At 42.4% G+C, this 22,245-nt stretch overlaps 1 protein-coding gene across 19 annotated transcripts in view; it reads left to right on the top strand.

Annotated features, from left to right (window-relative positions):
• Positions 1-22,245, top strand: part of LOC310763568 (uncharacterized protein) — a 197,420-nt gene that overhangs the window by 91,428 nt on the left and 83,747 nt on the right. For 2 of the 19 annotated variants that reach the window (XR_014548651.1, XM_083616078.1), the window contains exons 1-2: positions 862-1,534; positions 2,154-2,236. Coding sequence is in view for 3 of the 19 variants with exons in the window: in XM_083616078.1 (XP_083472204.1) it covers positions 1,503-1,534; positions 2,154-2,236 (115 nt within the window). In the remaining 16 variants the exon portion in view is untranslated. The other 17 variants (XR_014548647.1, XR_014548652.1, XR_014548653.1 and 14 more) reach the window with 17 other exon arrangements.

Below are 22,245 nucleotides of genomic sequence, written 5' to 3' on the forward strand. Positions count from 1 at the left end.
CGCGTGGGGCAGCCCCGGGGCGCGTGGCCGCGAGGGGGGCGCGCAAGGCCGCCCGCTCGCCCCGCTCCTTCCCTCCCGGCGCGCCCCGGGCAGCTGTTTCTCTTCCAGCCCCGCAGTTGAGCTGTCTCGCCCAAAGGCTTATCAGCGCTTGACTCGCTGCCAAGCTCGTTGCGAGGCTGAGCGGCCTCGGCTGGGCTGCGCAGCTGCTGGCGAGGGAAGGGCAGCAGCAAGAAGGGCTCCGCCAGGGGCTGCTGCTCCCCCCGCCTCGCCTCCTCCGCCAGCAGCGCGGCTCTTTCTGTCTCCGCCAGCGGCTGCCCTGATTTCCCCCTCCCCGCCTCGGGCGCAGCTTCTCCAGCGGGGCCTGCGGACGGCTTTGCACTGCCAACCTGCAGCCAGTTCCCTCTGAAGATGGAGTGAGTTTCTCTCCGGGCTTTGTGTGCCTTGCGTGCCTTTGACTCTTTGGCACCGAGTCGGGGCGGGGGAGACCAGGCGGAGGAGGCGCCTCCAAAGTTGAATTCAGCAAAGCGCCTTTCTGCAGCATCTGGGCAGGTCGTGCGCGCGCCTGGTGCCTGTGTGTGCGAAGCCCCCGCAGCCCCACATCCCACCCGGGCTCCCTTCCTTCTCTGCCATTGCACCAGTCCTCCCCCCCCCCCGCCGCGTCACAAACACAAGCCCGCATTGGGCTGGCAGAAGAAGAGCTCTTGCTGGCTTGCAGGGGCGGCGGCCAAAGGCAGGCGAGCAACAGCAAAGCAAAGAGACCTCGGTGCGCCGCAGCTCGGGCGCCAGGAACCGTGTGTGTGTCGGCGCGCCCCCGCGCGCGCGCGCGCGCGAGCGAGAGATGCCTATGTGCGTAAGTACGTCTGGGCCGCGCCTGCTTCATCCTGGGCTTCCGCCGCCGCGCGCTCCGTCTCGCTCGCCTCGGCCCGATTGCGCGAGTGGCTCGCGAGAGAGCGCGCGGGGAGGACAAGGCGATTCCTTTGCCGCTTGCTTCAAGGGCCGCCTCCCCTTCAGATGGCCTTCAAAAACTTTTTTATTATTATTTTTAAAACATGGCCAAAAAGGACCACTGCTCCCCTTACCCTCTGCTGTATTTTTAACTCCTCTTCCCCCTCTTACAATATTTGGAATATTTTTTCATCTCCTTTACTGCACTTTGCTTTGAGGTTTAAGTACTTCCCCAAACCCTGCTGTTTTCTCTCGTTATCTGGGGGTTTATTTCTTTTGACCAACCCAGCTATGAAAATGTGATATTTTAAAAATGTTTTTCCTTTTCTGAATAGAATGCTGGTGCATTTCTCCTTCCTCCCCCCTTTTTCTCTCTCTTTTGGATTGTCTGGAATGTATAAGAGAATCTCCTGTGTGGAGATTCACCTGCACCCCTTTGAAAAGTTAGCCTGATACAAGTGGAAATATTTACATGTTTTAGTTGCCCAAGCATCCTGGCATTTTCTTCTGCTTCTCATCCTCCACCCTAATGGAAACACAGGGCTGGTGCATTAAAAATGCTGCCTCCAGGACAGGTGCCAACTTCAAGGTAAAAAGCAGTAAAATAGGTAATAGAAGGATGGGGGGGGGAGCGAGCAGACAATCAGGAATTACAAAGTCTATCTGAAATTATGATTGAATTTTGCCATCCAAAATGGGCGAAGGGAAAAGTTGAAAAGATACTTTTTCTGCATGCATTCAAAAGGGGTGAAGAGACTCTTTCTTTCTTTCTTTCTTTCTTTCTTTCTTTCTTTCTTTCTTGCCTACTGAATTATTCAAACTGTCAGTGGTGAATCCAGGGACATTAGCATGCACCAGGCATGCTGTTTGTCTGTTTGCTAACATTCTTCATTCAAGACTTGTTAACTGCCAGACAAGCTTAACACGCTCCTCTCCTCCTCTCCCCCCTTTCCTTTCTCATTCTACCTCCCTCCCTCACAGTGTCTTTCCTTCTCTCTCATGCCACCCCTCTCTGCCTCTTCCATTGTTGTTGCTGGGAGCTGGCAGCCAGGGGGGCAGTGGTGGCAGGGGAAAGCATGTGGCTGCGAGGCTGGAGCCCTGTGGTTGCTAGGTAAGGACCGCCTTCCCATATTTGCCAGGCCTGTGAGCACTTGCAAAATCAAGAAATGCCACGGAGATCACCGAGTGTCTTCCATCTGCTTTCACAGGAGACCGCAGAACTGCAAGGTGAACACACTGTCGTCCTCTCTCTGCTTCTTGTCCTTGTGGCTGGATTCCCACTCTTCCCCGGGTAAGAGTCAGTCCCTTCCTTAGATGCTTCTGATTATTATGTTGCAACATTTCACATTTAGCAGCATTCGCAACAGAGTGGGGGAACAGAGTAAAATTGCCGAGAGGAAAACGACGTTTAATCACTCAGATTGGATATTGGTGGATTGTCCTAGGATTCACTAAGTTAGACCACCTAACCAGCAACATCTTCATTGGCCTAGCCGGGTCTCAGTCTGGCTTGCTAAAAATGACGGCTTTTAGATTTAAGGATGTTGTGTAGTTACTGTTGTTTTTTTTTCAATTTCTGTGCCTATCGTTTTCATTCTATCATTTTGTCAACCTGATTTAAAACCAGCAACCTTTCATTTTTCAGAAAATCAGATGCATGGTTTGTTTTTGAATGCAAATGTTATGGGTCTTGTGGCAGTTTTGGTTTTGCTTCACTGACAAGTTTTCATGCGTGGTGTGTTTCCTTACCTTTTGGTGCGTAGGTGGAGGTATACATACATGATACATAAAAAATATTGTATAGATGATACGCCTTTTTACCAGAATGGCACTTTGCAGAGATATGGCACTGAATCAGATTGTGTAGTCTGTTCTGACTTTTATTTGACCATGCTTTCTCTTGGAACGGGAAGCTTTATACTCTCCCTTATTGCGAAGCTTTGCGTGTCTGTCTGGGCACGCTCACATGTATCGAGGAACCAATAGGCTTTTAAAAAACGACAACATTTAAAACTATATTCTTTGGTAACACAATTCAGTGGCAATAACCTTTGCCCAAGTAGTGCAATGACATGTATTTAGGCACATCTGTACCACACGTTATTTGATAAGGAGAGGGATTAATATTATAATCATAAATGTTACATTATTTTTGTAAAATCCCCAGAGGAATCTGAAGTATGTCACTGCGCTATATATACATATTGCGTCTATGGCCAGTCATAATATATGGATGTCTACTTTTTAATTATTCATAACAAAAGCATTTATGCAAATGCTTTTCTTTTTCTTTTTCTACTGGAAACCAATGTATACATCAAAACAACATGTGGATATGGATGCTCTTTTGATGAACTTGACAGTCAGCCAGTTTGGCAAACACTGTACATTTTAGATATATTCATACTGTGCATAAGCTGAACCTCTAATATGCTTAGTTTTATTCATATTCCCAATTAAAATATGCATAGATAAAAAAGAAAGTATTGTTCTTTGCTAAATGAAAAAAATACTTTGATCGAGCTTTCGTTTCTGCTGTCGAAGCTTCTTCCTCTTTTTTTTTAGACAAGTATGGGAGATTTCAGTTTAGCCAAGGAGGAGAATGTATTTAATTGCAATACATCTGCTTGTGTATCTCCTAAATTTAAGTACACTTTAAAAAATAGGTGGGGTTGTGAAATTGCAAATACGTAGAACATACTTTCTGGTTTGTATAGAGACACTTTTTAAACAGAGACATTAGCCAATATGAGGATGGCAGCCATGTAGTAGCTCTTGTGGAGAATTGTTTAATGGTAACATAATGTAAAATGCAAGTAATAACATCTGTATCTATAGCTGGTGTGTGTGTTTATGCCGATAATCTGAGACCAAAGAGATAAAACATTCTGGAGGAAATACAGCATTGGTTTCTTCATTGTTCAGAAAGGCCTATGCCTTCCCCAAACAACTGTAATAGAAGTGTACGTATTAAATTGCTACCACTTTTTAGCATTTGTACTTTCATCTTGCATCCACGTCCAAGATTTTTATGGCTATTTTGTTTTTGTGTTATATGAAGAAAAGTTATTGTGGATACTGAGGGTAATTTATTATGTTGGAAAGTCACATTTGAAAGCATACTTAAGATAATATTCTCTTTAAATTAACTATGGGAATTTGGGGGGATGTGAGAGGAATTAAATTGGATAAATTGGTAAGAGATGAACAGGAACAACATGATTAGGTTATTTACTCTTCTGCAATTTTCATACCATTGTAAAGTAAGTACTTGCAGAGACGGTGATCCTACGCCAAGTCAGTGGAAGAAAGGCGTATTGAAATTCATGGGAATAATTTCAGGGAGTCTTTTTAGGACTAGAATTCTAGGTTAGTGCCAAGACAGAAATTATGATCATGCCTGAGTGTGTTCCTGTAATATATAGCATGTACAGATAATAATTGTGATATTTAGGTGTTGAATATGCTACAAATAAGTTGGGATTTTACCTTTCTTGTCCTAACTTTGTCCTTTTCAAGGGTTTGGCAAGGAAATACTGTGTACCAAAAAAGTATTTCCTTCATGAAAATCTACCAGCATTGCAGGTTTTGCTGTACCAAGTACTGAGCAGGAAGGGACTCCTTATTTAAAAGTAAAATTCACACCAGAGCTAGATAAAGTTGGGAGTCCTGAGCTCCATTATATGCAATATAGCCCTACTGAAGTAAATGACTCTATCTGTGTATAAAATTGCAGTCAAACACCTCAGTGAAGCACAAGTGATGCAGCCTTTTTTACAAAGCTGAAATCCCTCTGATCAGCAGTTTTGGGGGAGGACAGGAAGGACTGGATCCTTTCCTCTGGTTCCTCTCTGGAATGGCTGATCACCAGGATTTTAGCTTTTAAAAATCCACGTGTGGGAATTACAGGGGCAGCACCCAGTCCTGCACATGGCTTGCTATCCAGCCTGGGAGATGTACACAGAATCCTTCATATCGTGGCAGAAGCATGTTATTAAAGGCACTACGATATACGTAAAAAGCAGAAGGGCAACCAGCAGTAAAATAAAATGAGGCCTGAAGTGACCACTTCCTAGAAACAGACAGATTATGGTTAGATAAATAACCGCATGTGAAGATAATAGATGAGAATGGCCGTCCTGAGAGCCTTCGTTTTCTTTGAGAAAAGTACTATTTCCTATTACACCAAGTATAATGGAACTGTAGTTAAAAATTCAGCAAAAGCATTGCGGGGGGGGGGGGAATAAGCAAGATCAGGGTAGGTGTATTCCCCCCCCCCCAATAGTACATTTATTTTATTTTTGAAAAATGCACAAAACAAAGAAATAACGTACAGTAGTCCCAGAATTTCCCCACATTTAGTATGCACAAATATATGCATACTAAATGTATGTACTAGATGTATATACTATTGTACATCATCTATATATTCAGAAAACATAGATAACTTTTAAAATGATAAATGGAATTCTCTTTATTATCCACATTTTTCCTGCAAAAAAAGTTCCATTTTCTTAAAAATTCACAGCTTCTCGAATACTTTTGCTTAGCCTCTGTCTTGTCTTCACAGGATTCTTGTGATTAGGGAGGTGCCTTTCTTCAGCAACAAGGCTCAAGAGTCTTAAATTCGCACCCACAGGGTTTCTTGTTTAAGATAGACTCCTCGTACTCGTAAAGGGGGTGTATACAGAGTAGGTTCGTGGAGATCCCAAATACATAGCAATCAGGTATTGTGATGGAAAGGGAAAGATAGGAATGCGCCGCCACATAGTAAAATGTCCATATGAACTGAGTTCAGAATAGTGAGCCTTTCCCCTGAGAAGGAAGTTATCATAGCATCTTCTGGGCATTCCATGATCATATCTTGCCCTGGTCATATCCTACTGGTAATAATGAGTGGGTTGGTTTTTTATTACGCTATCTGTGTGAAAGTGCAGCCATGCATTGCTAGGTTAAAATCTTACTCAATTGTATTTTGTAAAGCTGTATCTGACTGGGCTGGGTTGAGGAAACGCACACATTTTACAATGGAAAGAGGTATTGACACCCAGTATCCCAAGAGCTGAAGGGCCTGATTGTAGCGACATTGAATTCTGTGTATGCATACACACAAACTGCAGATTAACATAACGAGAGATCCTTGTTGAAGATGACATACTGGGACTGCTATATTAGGTGTATTGATAAAGCTAGGTAGATGTATAGTAAGGAGTATGCAAAGCTAAAACTGTGATTGAAATTTGAGAAACACTTGAATTAGGCCTTGAATGACTCCAGCATTGAGTGTACAGTCAATAGATAACCCAGTCTTTTGGGTAGATCAAATGCTGCATTTATATGATTGAGAAATTGGTATTAAATGCTCAGATTGGGATCATTAAGCACTAGTAAATCTTGGCTTTCTGTAACAGTTTTTAAGAATATAATCGTAAGTGACAACAGTATGTTAAACTGCCTTCCTATTTACTGGGGCATTAGCTCTTATACGTAACAGAGGTAGGTAGCCAGCATGGTGTTCTCTAGATATTGCACCACAGCTCACATTATCCTTAGGTAACATGGCCAGTGGTTAGGGATGATTGGAGTTGTAGTTCAGCAATACCAGGAGGGTGCCATATTGTCTGTTCCTTCTCTACAGCATCCTCGTCACAGATCTTCAGGAGAAATCTTGCAGAGTATCCCATGAATTTTAGAATTTAGACAGGCTTGGATTGGAAGAGGCAGGCATTCTTTTGCTGTGACGCCACAGCTGTGGAACTCACTTCGTCAGGAGACTTGTGGGGTCCAGTTTTTGGTTATCTTCCACAAGATAATGAGGATGTTTCTGTCAGAAGTCATTATTCAGAGCAACTATGTTTTACAAAATATTTTGCCATGGTTTTTATTAATACTTTATTTTGTTGATCTGTGACCCGCCTGGAGAGTATACATTCTAGAAAGTTGGCTTAGAAACATAAATGATGATAATAATACATACCCTGTGGTAATTTGCACCCTTTTGCAAGCATTCTTTGTGGCTTCTGTTGAATCATGGTTCAGTTGAATCCATGCCTGTGTCAGAAAAACTAAGTCAGACAATGCAGGCCCTCACTTTGTAGTTAATAAGGGATTATATGCACAAGAGAGACAGCTGCAAAGTGGGTTCCCTTAATGTTTTAATTTTTTTAAAAAATCCTTTTTTAACTAGTGCTGTAATTGTTTTATTTCCTACTTTGCACACTATCTTTCTCTGGACAATTCCTGTGGATTTGATTCCTTTTAGAAGTGTATACATTGGCCTAATACAGAGGTAAATAATAGTTCCCAAACATACAGCACAGAATCATGGTTTAGGTCAGTAAGCTAAGCTGTGAGGACCTATATGTATAGAAAAGCTTCAGAGAAACCTTCCCATCACTTTATAAGCATATATATAAAGTATGGTTTGTGTGGTGCAGTAGTTATCCTTAGCCATGGTCGCTGCAGATCGTTTGTGTACCAGCCATAGTTTTCAAATGTACAGTTGAAACTCGGAAAATTAGAATATCGTGGGAAAGTTCATTTATTTCAGAAATTCAACTTAAAAGGTGAAACTAATATATAAGATAGACTCATGACATGCAAAGCGAGATATGTCAAGCCTTTATTTGTTATAATTGTGATGATCATGGTGTACAGCTGATGAAAACCCCAAATTAACAATCTCAGAAAATTAGAATATTAAATGAAATCGGCAAAACAAGGATTGCAAACAGACCAGTATTGGACCTCTGAGAAGTAGAAGCATGCATATGTACTCAGTACTTGGTTGGGGCCCCTTTTGCATCAATTACTGCCTCAATGCGGCGTGGCATAGATGCTATCAGCCTGTGGTACTGCTGAGGTGTTATGGAAGACCAGGATGCTTCAATAGCAGCCTTCAGCTCTTCTGCATTGCTCAGTCTCATGTCTCTCATCTGTCTCTTGGCAATGCCCCATAGATTCTCTATGGGGTTCAGGTCAGGTGAGTGCTGGCCAATCAAGCACAGTAATCCCATGGGCATTGAACCAGGTTTTGGTACTTTTGGCAGTGTGGGCAGGTGCCAAGTCCTGCTGGAAAATGAAGTCAGCATCCCCATAAAGCTTGTCTGCGGAAGGAAGCATGAAGTGCTCCAAAATCTCCTGGTAGACGGCTGCGTTGACCCTGGACTTAATGAAGCACAGTGGACCAACACCAGCTGATGACATGGCTCCCCAAATCAACACAGACTGTGGAAACTTCACACTGGACTTCAAGCATCTGGCATTGTGTGCCTCCCCATTCTTCCTCCAGACTCTGGGTCCTTGGATTCCAAATGAGATGCAAAAGCTGCTCTCATCAGAAGAGAGATTTGGGGAGTACCAAAACCTGGTTCAATGCCCATGGAATTACTGTGCTTGATTGGCCAGCAAACTTGCCTGACCTGAACCCCATAGAGAATCTATCAAAATATCTTAACTAGAGTAGAGCCAAACTGAGGGAACCATTTTGCAAATGTTCTTTATAATGCCTTCCCACAGCAGGGCCGCTTTTTGACTTTTTTCTTTTCATATGACTCAGAAGGACATGGAAATGCTCCCTGGGCCCAAGGGGCTGAACTGCTGATCCCTGCCTTGGCGTCCTGCTGCGCTTCCATTGGCTGCCCTTACAGCACAGCAAAGCCAGGGCGCATTGGCCTGCCCACCTCAACCACACAGGGCCCTGTTTCCTCTTGCTGAGTGGAGAGGGCAGGAAGTGGAATAACCGCAGGGTGGCGCACTACGACGGCAAGAGTTCACCCGGTTGTCTGAATAATATAAAATCCATTTCGCTGTCAGGCACTGTGACAACATCTCCTTTATGACATATCATGTCCCCTTTAAAGCATGCCTTTTGCCCTGAAAATATTTTGGGGTGAGAATTCCAAGGTATCGCTAATCTTAACATATAACTCTGAAGACGTGCTGCTTAGGATGTGCCATCATGCAGGCTTTCAAAATGAGAAATTATGTGTACTTTGAGGAGTTTGGAATGAGTGTTGTATTGAATTTAAATTATGATTCAGAAAGATGCACAACAAAGATCCATGCAGCTTGCCATCCTTTTTTCTGCCGAGAGACATTAGTAAGCTTTTTTTGGCTAAGATATCATAGCATGCTTTGATTTTCTTTTAACGTTGCTTTTATTCTTGCTATCATTTGCTATATGTTTTTGTTCCAAGCTCTCTGACATAAAGACATGTATTGGAGCAGACCCATCCACTTAGCTGCAGTTTAAGGGCTTCTTTATAACATAGTTAGATCATCTTGCAACAAACACAGTATTTCACTTTGCAAGACAGAGTTTTTGTAAAGGGAAGAAAATAGGTATCAAAAAGTTTATTTTGACAAAACAGTTCATTCTTGGTACTCTATAGTTTTAGCAGTGTCAGCCACATTTATTTAGGATTTGCGTACTTATATCCTATTCCTCAGTAAATTTCCTGGTACGTAAGACCCATTGATTTTAAGGGAGCTCATTTCAAAATGAAGAGCTTGATCTGCTCAATCCCTTGCTCTCTCCTTCCCCTCTCCAACTTCCCTGCTAGCTGATGTATGTGCGGAATTTCCTCTTCCTGACTAGGCCCCTCCACATTCGCAGAGCTGCACACAACCTGCTCACCTGGGATAGACGGAAATCATCCCCTGGCAGGCACAGGAGTGGTGTATGTTAAATAGTAAAAATTATTCTGAATATAGCCGCAAATTCTAAGTAGGGATGAAGATGCTGTTGTTGGAAAAAATACTGGTTTTGTATTTGTTACTTTTCTGAGTTTCAGTGTTTAAGTTCCATAAAAGTTGTTAGGGTTTTTGCAACCATTGCCTTATCCTAATTAACTATGGCTAATAAGGTAAAGTCAACATAATGAAAGGGAAATAGTTGCAGAAGCAATGTTCATATGTTACGTGGCAAACCAACTTGTGTTTGTGTTTCAAGTTGAGCCGTACGTTTTTTGAGACCATGATGTTGTTTTTTCTACATTACCATATATTTCTAAATGCAGTAGCTAATTTAATAGGAAATAATGTGTAATACATAATTAAAATTGTAATTCATCACAAGCTAAAGTTATGGATACGTGTAATTTCAATTCCCTCTGCATAGCATTATTGGCAGGTGTCATGATATGGATAATAATAATCAATTCAATATTTATTTTTTCTTTTAATATTTTTTCTTTTTCTTTAGGAATAGTGTTATGTAGAAGTCATAAATAAATGTAAAGCACAAAGTAAGCTACTAAAACACTTTACATTTTGGTATTGGCATATGGTGCAGAATGATATAGAATTATCTATAATTATCATCATCTCTGTTTTTGAAACCACAGTCTGTTTTCTGTGTTGTATAAAAAGAGTTTTAAGAACTATACCACAGTCCTACAATTCAGTATTGTGATATAGTATATATTACAGTACAGTGGTACCTCGGGTTACAGATGCTTCAGGTTACAGACTCCGCTACCCCAGTAATAGTACCTCGGGTTAAGAACTTTGCTTCAGGATGAAAACAGAAATCGTGTGGCTGCAGTGGGAGGCCCCATTAGCTAAAGTGGTGCTTCATTCAGGTTAAGAACAGTTTCGGGTTAAGAACGGACCTCCAGAACGAATTAAGTTCTTAACCTGAGGTACCACTGTACATCTTTGCTGCCCTTGTTTGTTTTTAAAGTCAGCAAATTTTGCTAGTCAGTTACTCTTTTGGTAAACCACAGCATATTCCATTCTCAGGCTCTAATCCGAAGTTTCTTGTGTCTCTTTATTCCGTTGAGTTTCAATTGGACTAATACATTACTGTAAAGCAAAAAAAAATTAAGCACAGATGTATGCTATCCATAAATGCAGGGATCCAAGTCCAATTTCGGAGCTACATGTCTGGACCTGTGTTTTGAATATCTGATCACTATTTTTACTAATTGAAAGAACAATAAAATGTGGTTTTAGAGAATGTTGCCTCCACATTCATGTTCTTAGACTTTGCCCTATTAGCTAGTTGTAGGATCTGAGATGTTTAAAAATAGGGAGAAAACATATTTGAAGGATAAAGAAGTTGTGCAGTCTCAAGGCTCAAGAGGCAAGTGTACCATGTTTGACATGTTACATTATTTGTAGTTTAAATTGCCTTATTTTTATTTGCTTTTTGACAAAAAAGTCTTCAAGGTATCTTAGAATGGCAACCATAAAATTCCACACCAAAAATAAAGATACATTAAACTGCAATACAGAGTTTCATTTATGTTATTTATAAAAACATTTCTATATAGCTATTCATTTTTTAAAAAATCAGAGCGGTTTAGAAAAATCATACAGAAAACCACATCATAAAAACCATATTGCCAGATCTTTTGATTGTGCTGGTGTTGAGGTGCAGGGAGAGATCCTGAGATGCTGTGAAGATGACCCAGTGCCTGGTGGGCCAGGAGGTGGCTGGGACTGGATGAAGCCTAGCAGACAGAGGAGGGATGGTGGTGGAAAAACGTGAACGCTCCCAAGACAGGCAAGAAATAACCTGTCCCACTGCTTCTCCCTTCGTTCTCTGAGATTGTACTCCTCCAACTGCATCTGCAGATCTTTAGCGGTGGCAACCATGGTACGATGACATCCAAGAGAAATGGAACCAAAGAAAACTTCAAGACTGGTCTTCGATACTTTAGAGGAGCATCACCCCACCCCACACAGAGACTGAAGCTTTTTTAAAAGCACTGTAGGAGAATGGAGGGTGATACCAAAAAATGACATTAACCTCTGAAATTTGCTGTCTGAAATAAATTATTTGTGTTGCTTCACGTTCTAGAAGCAAGTGTAGCAAAATAGTTCTAGTTGGTGACTTGAGTAATGTAGCTCTGCAACAGTGTTAGAAACTGAGATAAGAAAGCTGGGAGCTAAATGGTGCCTTAAACCAAGGCTATGGGCGCAACAACAGCACACTTTTTATAACAAGAATACAAAGCTCGAAATGAATGAACTGCAGCTGAAACCTTATGTTCATTTTTCACATGGTCTGGTCCTGATCTGAAGGCTTCAAAAAACAAGGCCACGCTATCCCCTGCCCGCCCCCTTCATATTCTGAAGAGGGTCTCTTCTCCAGTCTTCAGAGAGTGGCTGGAAGTGGGGAGGCAGAAAAAATGTCCTCCTTTCCTTCCACACTGCAGGTAAGCCCTGGATTCTCCCTACACCCCCTTTCCTTTGAAGTATGGTGTGCACACAGTCTCAGAGGCATGATGCCTCTGGCACTGGAGAGCATAGAGTTGTTGAGTTGGAAGGGACCCCAAGAGTCATCTAGACCAACCCCTTGCAATGCAGGAGTCTCAACTAAAGCATCCATGACAGATGGCCATCCAACCCCTGCTTAAAAACCTCCAGAGGACTTTTGTTTTCCTTGAATTCCTGGTCAGCGCCTGGCACTTCCCACTTGGAAATACTTAAATCTAGTTCTGCATCACACACCAGATACTCTAGGAAGCCCAGGACCACGACAAGACAGCCACCCCAGCAACTAGCATTCAGATATATACTGCCTACAAACACAGAGGTTTCTAGGTAGCTGTTATAGCTAATAGCCACAACAGACCTTTCATGAACATGCCACACACATCCTGTTAACATCATCTAAGCCTGTAGCCATCATCACATCTTGTGGCAACAAATCTCATAGTTTGACTATGTACCGCAGGGGCAGATATTGTGGCGCACCCCATATTATGTTGTTGGACTACAATTCCCATCAGCTCCTACCAGCCCCCATACCTGATGGCTTCGGTTGGTGGGAGTTGTAGTTCAACAGCATCTGGATTGTACGGGGTGAATAAATTTGTGCCTAGGAATCTCCCACCATTGTGCTTCATTGGATGACTAGTGTTACAGAAGATGCGCAATGAAGGCGATCCCCTCCCTGTGGCTGTTAATTGGCTACATTCATTAAATGCTATGCGAGGTATATTTACATTGCAAGCATATGCATGTCTACACAGAAGTGCACCCCGTGGGATTCAAGCGGACGTGCTCCCCAGCACATGGACGATTGCAAACCTCAGGCTACCAGCCTATTCACTGGTATATCCCGCTGAAAAATCCCACACGGGACTTGGGAGAGGACAGCACTGTGAAGTTGCAATGGATACACACTTTACTTGGAAGTCACAAGGCTTTCTTTCTGAACAAGCAGCTCTGGGGCTGCACCATACACAGACTGCAAAACAAAAAGGCTCCCCAAATGCAAAACAAAAGTTACCCCCAAAATGCCTTTTTTTGCCTGCCAACTTCTCAGCCACCCAAGCCGACCCCGCTCATTCTCCCCTTTGCTGCCCCCCAAGCAGCCCCGACTTCTAGCATCCCTCTCCGCAGGCACCTCGCAAAGTTTTCTCCGTCCCCCGTGGCGAGGCTTCCTCCAGTGGTACCTGCCTCTGGGCCACCTCCGAGTCCTGATAGTACTTTGCGGCCAGCAGTTCTGCCACCAGCACCAAGGCCAGGCCCAGCTGGGGCAGATGTGGTGGAGGAAGGCACTGGGAACTCCCTCTGCCGGCCTCAGCCTCACTCGGGGCCGTTTCTGGCAGGGGGGCCTGGGGGCTCCCCTCTTCTCCCCCGGCCATCGCCCACTGTCATGGCCGTTTCCCTGGACTCCTGGCCTGGCGCCCCTGAGAGCCCGGTGCCCTGGTGCCCCGCACCACTATGGCCTGTGGGTAAGACGGCCCTGCCCGCTGCTATGGGAAAGTATGCCTTAGTTTAAGAACACTTTGGTTTAAGAATGGACTTCCGGAATGGATTAAGTTCGTAAACCAAGGTAGCACTGTGTTACAGTGGGGGAACTACACTTGTGACCAGCACTTTTGACAGCTGCTACGCTTTCAGACTGCGTTCAGACAGTCCTCCAAACCATAACTGGAGGACTGGGATCTGAGAGCTCCTCCTTTCCCTTTCCTCATGCTCACAACTGAGTATATTACTTTCTAGCCTTATCAAATGCTGCTATGTCTAGGTCAACGAGCAAGTTTTGCGCAAGCCCTCCAGGCCAAGGCTGCAAACTTTCCCCATGACTGACTTCATGGTTTGGAGGATTGTCTGAATGCAGAATTAGTTTAGTATCTAAGCCGACTCAAACACTTGCTTACATATTTGTATTGTGATTGAGTTAAGTGTTTTTTATTTTAATGTTCCTGGGTTTCCCCCCACCTAATTTGGAGTACTATACGTCTCCAGTTTTACATTTAATTCCTAAGCAGATTTCCTTGGAAGTAGGTACCTTTGAATTATTTTAAAATGTATTTAGGATCACAGCCATAAGTAGGTGGAAAAATATAACTGGAATAAAGTAAGTTAATAAGGTTGCCCCAAATTTGCCTGTTTTCTTGAATAATTCCATTTTTATTTCAGACTGGTACTATTGCAATATCTGTGGTGAAAAATTATACAGGTCAAAATAGAGAATGTGGTAAACTTGTAGCAGTTCCATAGCTTTGCTTATAGTTTCAAAATGTGTAGGAATTACATTATCTGAAATGAAATATTTCTGCTCTATCCAAATGACTAGTTAAGGTCAGCATGATAAAAAATAGAAAAATCAACTAAAAAACTGAACAATTAGCATTTTTAAAAAGACATGCAGTTTCACCTTTCTTGCATAGCTCATTAAAGCATTATTTTAAAAATTAACTTACCTTGGCATTTGTGCGACATTCTGACAGCTTAATCACAAAACAAATTTCAAAACAAATAGGCACTGTCTTTTATATGGGGTCTCTAAATCCCTAGTAATTGATACCATACCTTGGTAGAGAGAAAGAGTTCAGTTCCCACAAGAGAAGGTTTTTCACAGCTACCTCACACAGAAGTAAAAGAGAAAAGTTATTGTCTTCCATAAGGTTCCGCAGCTAATCTTAGGGCCTTCAAGGTATTCCTTGTTACTTCAGTATAATACTCTGCTAGAAATTTAAAAGAATCACTTCTTTTTTCAAACCCATCATCCTTGGAAATTTTATAAAGGAGTTCCTAATTTCTCGGACTAAAATGTCAAACCATAGAGATATAAATAGCACAATAAAAGCTTTGTAGATGGTGCAGTAAACATTAGAAATAATATTTGCTATCATACCTGTTAGAGTATATTTTGAACTGTAGCCTATTTATCTACAACAATAGCACAGATAGAATAATATGTCATTAAAATAATTTAGTGCTTTTTTTCAGAACTCTGGAGCATATTTTTTTAAAATGTGGCAGCAAAATATTGTTATGGATTGAGGTTAAAATAAACAGAATAAATTTGGAAAAGTAAAGTTTGAAATAAAAATATGTACTGCCTGTCTTAAATTGAGATTATCAGTTATTTTTATTTTTTAATTAATTGGATTTATTCTTCCCAAGCCCTTGGGATGATGTGGGCATAACAATATGTTAATTATTATGATGCTTCCTTCTCTACCAGCAAGGATAGAAGTGTCTTCCAGAAGATGCACATGGTCAGGGTTGTATTGTAATGTACTCTATATGGGTCTGCCACATACAGACAACACTGTAGCTAGATGATTGATGGAAAGAGGCTATCAACAGCACATGACTCTGGCACTCAAAAGCTTGTACTATCAGATCCGATTTGTGGTTCATGTATTAATATACGGGCAGCGGTCATTTTAGACATCTCCAGTTGACATGCAATCGCTGACGCATGGGTCCTTTTGGACCCAGAAGAAGGCAGAATGGGGGTGGAACAGTTCGGGGGGTGCTTATACATGCTCTGTTGATGGGGGGGGGGCAGGAATGGTCGGCACCTGTATATGAACAACTTGGGGCCAGGATATTTCAGAGGCCACCTGATCCCTTATATCCCTGCCCAGTCACTGAGCTTCAAAGACATTATTATTATTAATTAACAGTGCTTTTTCTAGAAAAAAAGGATGCCGGTACTGCTCAGCTGCAAGTGGGGGTCAGAGGGAGGGCACTCTGCACATGCTCGGAGGCATGCAGCTCTTTCCCAACGCTAGCGTCGTTGCTTGGGCACGGACGAAGACGCTGATCATAAGTGGCCCACAGATTTTGGGAATGGCTTTGCAAGGTCAGCAGAAGAATGCTGATTACGGGTGGGCTGGAGGCTCTTGCTCCTAAGAGTGCCTGCCATTTTTGCCTTTCTCCAGCCTGTGGTTGATCTCTGCTCACAGAGCAGCGTTTCTTGCTGCTTGCCCACCCTCTTCCCTCCATGGCTGCCCTTCTGCAGCTCGCCACCCCACTCTCTGGCAGGAAAAGGGAAGGCTGCTTGCGCTTCCTCCCCTCTTCAGGCAGCACCGTGAGGCATGTCCAGAACAGCAGAGCTCCTCCAGAGCACACTTGCGCCACCCTTTGGACATGCTCAGCAGCAGTGCTTGCTGTGGCGCATGGAACCACTCGAAAGGCTGGGGGAAGAGAGTTTCGCTTGGGGAGACAGATGTGTCACTGCCCTTTCCCTCCCGCTGCTCTCACTTGCTGTTGGATGTAAAGATCAGTGCTTTTTTTCCAGAAAAAGAGGTGCCAGTACTGTGTACCATTGGGTATGACCAGAAAAAAGCACTGATTTATTATTATTAAACTGAATTCAGATTTTGTAATTGTAACTGATTTTTATTTTCGTTTTTTGTACACCCATTAGATACATTTGTGGTTAAGCTGTATATGAATTGTCAATATAAAAATAAAATGAGGGGCCTCAAGTGATCTGCCAACCTTGATTTTCAAGTCACTGGGCCAGATCCCAAGCCCTTGGACCTGGTGCACCTGGTACATTTCTGTATTTTAGCCTCAGAGGGGCTCAGCAAAAGTGCCTTGGAAGAATGGCTACTGGAATGTAATGGCAGGGAAGGAAGCTCAGTGCTCCTCATCCGTGCAACCATTTTTTTGTTTAAATCAACTCCAGGTTCCTAGTTTCTGCATGATTATTGGTACACCCAGGCTCAAAGACACACAGATCTGCAGTCACCACATCTGGTTTATTGAAAGCTGTCTGGAAGGGAGAAACTGCTCATAGCAGTTATGGGGCTTTGCTTGCTTAATGTTTCTGAATTTATATTAATAGTATCCCCCAAAATTATTTTGGCTAAAGACATGTCTGCATGTGCAGATTGACGCATGATATATAGAACCTGTTTTTCCATGTGGGCAGAGACAGAAATGTGTAGAATACTCCCCATATTTTTCAGGGATCAAAAGTTGTGGTGGTGGTAGTTGTAAAAAGAGAGAGAAACGTTTCCTGAAATATAATTCCAATAACATATATTATTATTATTATTATTATTATTATTATTATTATTATTATTATTATTACTAATAAGGTGGGAAAGGATTGTTGGAAGTACAGAAGGAAAAAACCCCCCAGCATTCTGGCAATGGAGAGCCCTTGAGAGCAACAAATATTCCCTCAAAGGAGGAAGGCAAGGAAGCTGTGAACAATGAGAGTAACAGCGTGTGCTGGTGGAAGAGAGAGAGAGAGATGATTTTTTGCAAGTTTCTTTGCTTTGAGTTTACCCTATTTATATTGCACACAGTATCTTTATTATATAATTTTGCAGGAAGGTTAACTGACTTTTGATGCACCTAGCCCTCATCCATCTTTCAGGCACGGTTTCAAAACAATCACAGCCTCTCTGGATTCAGATAGCAGAGAAATAGAGCTGGGTGTCATCAGCATATTGATAAAAACATGCCCCAGATTTCCTTAGGACTGTTTCCGTGGTTTCTATAGCACAACTGCCAGAGGGCAGACACAAAAGCCCCAGGGTGATTCTAGGTCCTACAAGCAGGAATGGAGCCACTGCAAAAGAGCACTACAGGCTCACACAAACCATTCAGGAGCATAGAGTGGTCAGAAGCTGTTGAGATAAAGCAACCAGGTGACATGCTCCATCCGTTTCTTGAAGAAGGTCATCAGGGCAGCCAAGGCCATTTTGGTCCCAAAGCCAGGCCTGGACCCTGTGCTGATGTTAAGGGAACTGAATGTGATTCATTTGCCTCCTGTGTTAAGGGAACATCATCAGCATTATCAGCATTGATCAATAAATACATCAATAAATAAATCATTAAATGTTTTAAGGTAAAATAAATATGAAAAAGAAAACATATTTTGAGTCATCCTTCATGCTTGTTTCTCACACTGAATGGGCATAGAAGGCCAGGGTTAGATCTTCTGCAGGTATGCTGAGTAACTAATAACTTTATATTGCATCTTGCAGGGTCATTTCAATCCCTAGCACTTCCTGTGCTTGGGGTTTTGTGGATGTGTGGTTGGTTGTTGTTGTTTTTTTGTTCTCTCAGTCATTTCCATAGTAGTAGAATTTGACCACAAAAGCTGAAAGAGCAAAACCACAAATGGTTCACTAAATTGAGGGCTGAAGCACCATATGGCAATTCATACCTTGTCATAGCTGAAGACTACCTGGGACGTGGAGTTGTAGAAGGATGACACAAAAGTTTTCATTGCTGTCAGGTTGCATTTGATTCCATCAATCATTAAGTACAGGCTGCTCATTTTTTTCAATCTTCTGTTCTCCACATTTCCCCTAATATAATGGATTTTTGTATGCCATTTTCACCAAGATATGCATTTTATTACATATTACTTGGCTAGCAAACTGCATTATAAAATTTGGAGAAGGACCAGTTTCAAAGGATGGCTGGGTTTCAGGCCTGCAGAACCAATGGACTCATGAGGTTGAGAAATGCAGCCTCATCAGCTGTATAGGTTGCCAAGGTCTGACAATCTCCTGTTTTTTCATTCTGAGGCAAGTAGCAAAACTAATTTCTCTACCCTAGAGACCATGCGTGCTGATGCATGGCTTGGGGGCAACAAGTTTTACAGTTCTGCTAAAAATGAACTTAAATATGTGACATCTTAGGGCTGGTCCAACACATGCACTGAACATCAGTCTACTTGATGACTCAGAGCTGAATTGTGAAATGGCAGGCTTGAAAGCAAAAGATAAAAATTATATGGTTCTCATTTATGAGGAGTCACACACGCAAGCCATTAAAAGACAGGCAGTGTGAAAAGCATTAAATGGTGGTGAATATCTGGGTTGTGTTTTAATAATTTGTGTACAGAGCACAATATTTTATAGTGTTGTCCTTAATTTTATCCCGTATCTCCCCCATAACATTCTCCATCAATAAAAAAGGAAAATAAATTGCTTTAAAAGATAAAAATTTTGAAATCATCATGGGTGGGGTGTAGAGTTTTTGTCACATTTGTCTTTCAGGGTGGCCTTCATTCTGCAACTCATCTCTCCAATTATTTATGTTCTGCAGCCTTCCTAGGTGCCTCCACTTCCTTAAACAAAGCTCTGATACCTTCAGTTTTGCTTTTAGTGTGGGAACCCATGGAGGCTGAGTTCCTGACTGCTGTTCTTTTTTTATTCTAGTGAACTCTTGTTTTACTTTCAAAGAAATTTGTGCATATTTATTTTAAAATTAAAGGAAAGACTTCTCCTGAAAGTAATACCAGTGCACACAGTGATCTCAGGCACTCAGTAGCCCTCTTCCCCAGCTTCAATTCATGCCCAGCGGGAAGATGTGATGACCTAACTCCTCCCAGGAGGCCTTTTCAGCCGGAAGGCTGCAGAGCATTGGAGAAATGTTCAGTGGAATGAATGTGTGCACACCAGAATCACAGAATCACAGAACTGTAGAGTTGGAAGGGACCCTAAGGATCATCTAGTCCAACCCCCTGCAATGCAGGAATATGCAGCTGGTCCATACAGGGATCAAACCTGCAACCTTGGTGTTATCAGCACCATGGTCTAACCAACTGAGCTATCCAGGCTCATCAGGCCAAATGTGTGCTATGCTAAGGTATGTTCAACCCTGCATTTGCTGAAATTATGAAGAAATTCCAATGGCAGCAGGGATGGAAAGTGAAGCAGTTTTGCAGAATAAGAAAATATTTGAGGACAGGTTTCAGCACAGCACTAATATTTTAGCTGCAATCTGAAGAAGTGTGTGTGAGCAAAGGGCTGTGCCCAATAAAATGCATATGCCTGATTGTGAATGTGTTGACAAGGACAAACTCAAATCAAAGAAACTTGCAAAGACTTTCTTTACAATGTGCAGATAAATGCACGAGGCACATTATGTATCTTTATTTTATAAATACCAATAAATGTGGCAGCCCATGCTGTTAGCCATTATTAAGAATTCCCTTTCAGGCATTAGAATGCCAGACCAACACACATACCTTGTTTTCTATGTGGTTGTGACAGATGCAGGTAAAAATGCACAGAACTGTTTCTGTTGTGTCTGGTTTGGTTCTGAGTTCTAGGCTCTTCACATACTGTGAAAAATATATCTCTACCATAGACTTAAATGCCTACTGAAATGAATTTGACAGACCTGCACTTGACATTTGGGTCTTGAATTTCCGATAATAGCTTTATGATTTTTTCTTTTTTGCCAAACCATGAATTTCAGTGTCAGTCTTTTGCATCATTGTAATGTTGACTCTTTTAGCCCAAAACAGCTGAAGCTATCTGGTCCTTGTCAAGGATTGTGAGTTTTATTGGTGCAGAACTTTCTTGAACTTTCTCGAAAAACACGCTTGCAGCTGTTGTTTATCTGTTTAGTCACGCGAGTCTGTGGGACTCAAGGTCACTGCTCGGCGGCGAGCAATATATCTTCTGCCTCTGAGCAGTTCTGCATCAGTCCTTTCTTTCTGTTTTCCTCTCTGTTTTTACTTCTGTAACTGGACACTCTCTTATGAGCTGAAGTTTTTGTACCTTACTGAGGATCAGTTTTTACACTTTTAAGCCTCCTCACTAAACTATTACTGAAGAATTCTGCTGCCTGTGTGTGTATTGTATTTGCACTCTGCACAGGAGATGGATCCCATGCATTTGCTACTCTGCTGCTTTCTGCCCATGCACTGGAGTTGCTGAATTCAGGCATGGAGACAGGGGGTGCCTGGATTTGCACCAGCCCTGTCAGTCCTTTCACAGGGAGAGAGAATATACATTAAAACATACAGCCATACCTCGGGCGTTGAATGGAATCCGTTCCAGAAGTCCGTTTGACTTCAAAAATGTTCAGAAACCAAGGCACGGCTTCCAATTGGCTGCAGCAGGCTCCTGCAGCCAATCGGAAGCTGTGGAACCCACGTCAGACATTCGGGTTCCAAGGAAGGTTCACAAACCGGAACACTCACTTCCGGGTTTGCGGCGTTCGGGAGCCAAAATGTTCAACTTGGGATCCAAGGTACGACTGTAATGCATTTTGCACACCTGGAGAAGAAAAAGAAAGACAGAATTAATATCTGCATATTGAATGTTCTAAACAGAGTTGTAAAATTGGAGGGGGGGGAATAAGATTCATAATTGATTGAGAAAGGGGGATATTAAAACGTGTGATTGTAGTACATCAGATCTAACTACATAGAATCTGATGCAACACCCTGTTGCTTTCTTTGAGAGCTGCGCACCCACCACCAAGGGCCAACAATGTATGAAGAGTTTCGGGGATCCATGTAAAACAGTAACTGTCCTGACCACCTATACCTATTCTGTTGACCCCTCAGTAGATAGAGCAAAACTGTTCCGTTAAATAATGCCCATGAAAATATTACAACTCCAAATTTGCTAATATAATAGCAATAACTACCTGGGGGCTGGGAAGCAACATAAAACATAAATTTTTATCTTTTGCTTTCAAGCCTGTCCAGTCCTCCATCATTTTTTCACACAAACATTAATACTCATATCAGCAATAATATTAAGGTGAACATCCTTTCTGTGAATAACATTTTGCTTCATTTGTTACTTCACAATCAACCTCCAACTTTTCAAGCAGTCCCTGTAACTGTATTTGACAGCCATTTGGTTTGCAATGATAAGCCACGAGGACGTTTATCTCCCATGCTATGAAAAGTTTATCCTACTAATATCTGCTGGTCAAGCTGTGTTGAAGGCACAAGAGCGGGCAATGCTGGATTTTCTTCTGGTCAATTGGCAGCCCTAAAGATTATGCAAAGTTGGCTTTGATTTAGCAAATAGGGTGAGAGGGCACAGGAATGGAGGTGGTGCAAGAGAAGAGGAATATAGACGAGAAAGGTCTTGTACACTGTTTCAGCTCAGGGCCTCCTGGTCTTCTTTCCAGGCAAATGGTTGCCTTGGGCTCGATTTGTTCATGATACTGAAAGGAGATGGACGGCAGCAAGATAATCCCACAGGTAAAAGCATCCTCCTATCCTGCAAGTGTACTTTCTTTTCCTCACCCTCCTTTCTGTAAACACACCTTCTCAAGGCACACTTGCTCATAGAGGCAAAGTCAGTAAAGAGAGGAGTA

This window comes from Podarcis filfolensis, assembly GCF_964270895.1.
Source record: "Podarcis filfolensis genome assembly, chromosome: 5".
NCBI classification, from domain to species: Eukaryota; Metazoa; Chordata; class Lepidosauria; order Squamata; family Lacertidae; genus Podarcis; species Podarcis filfolensis.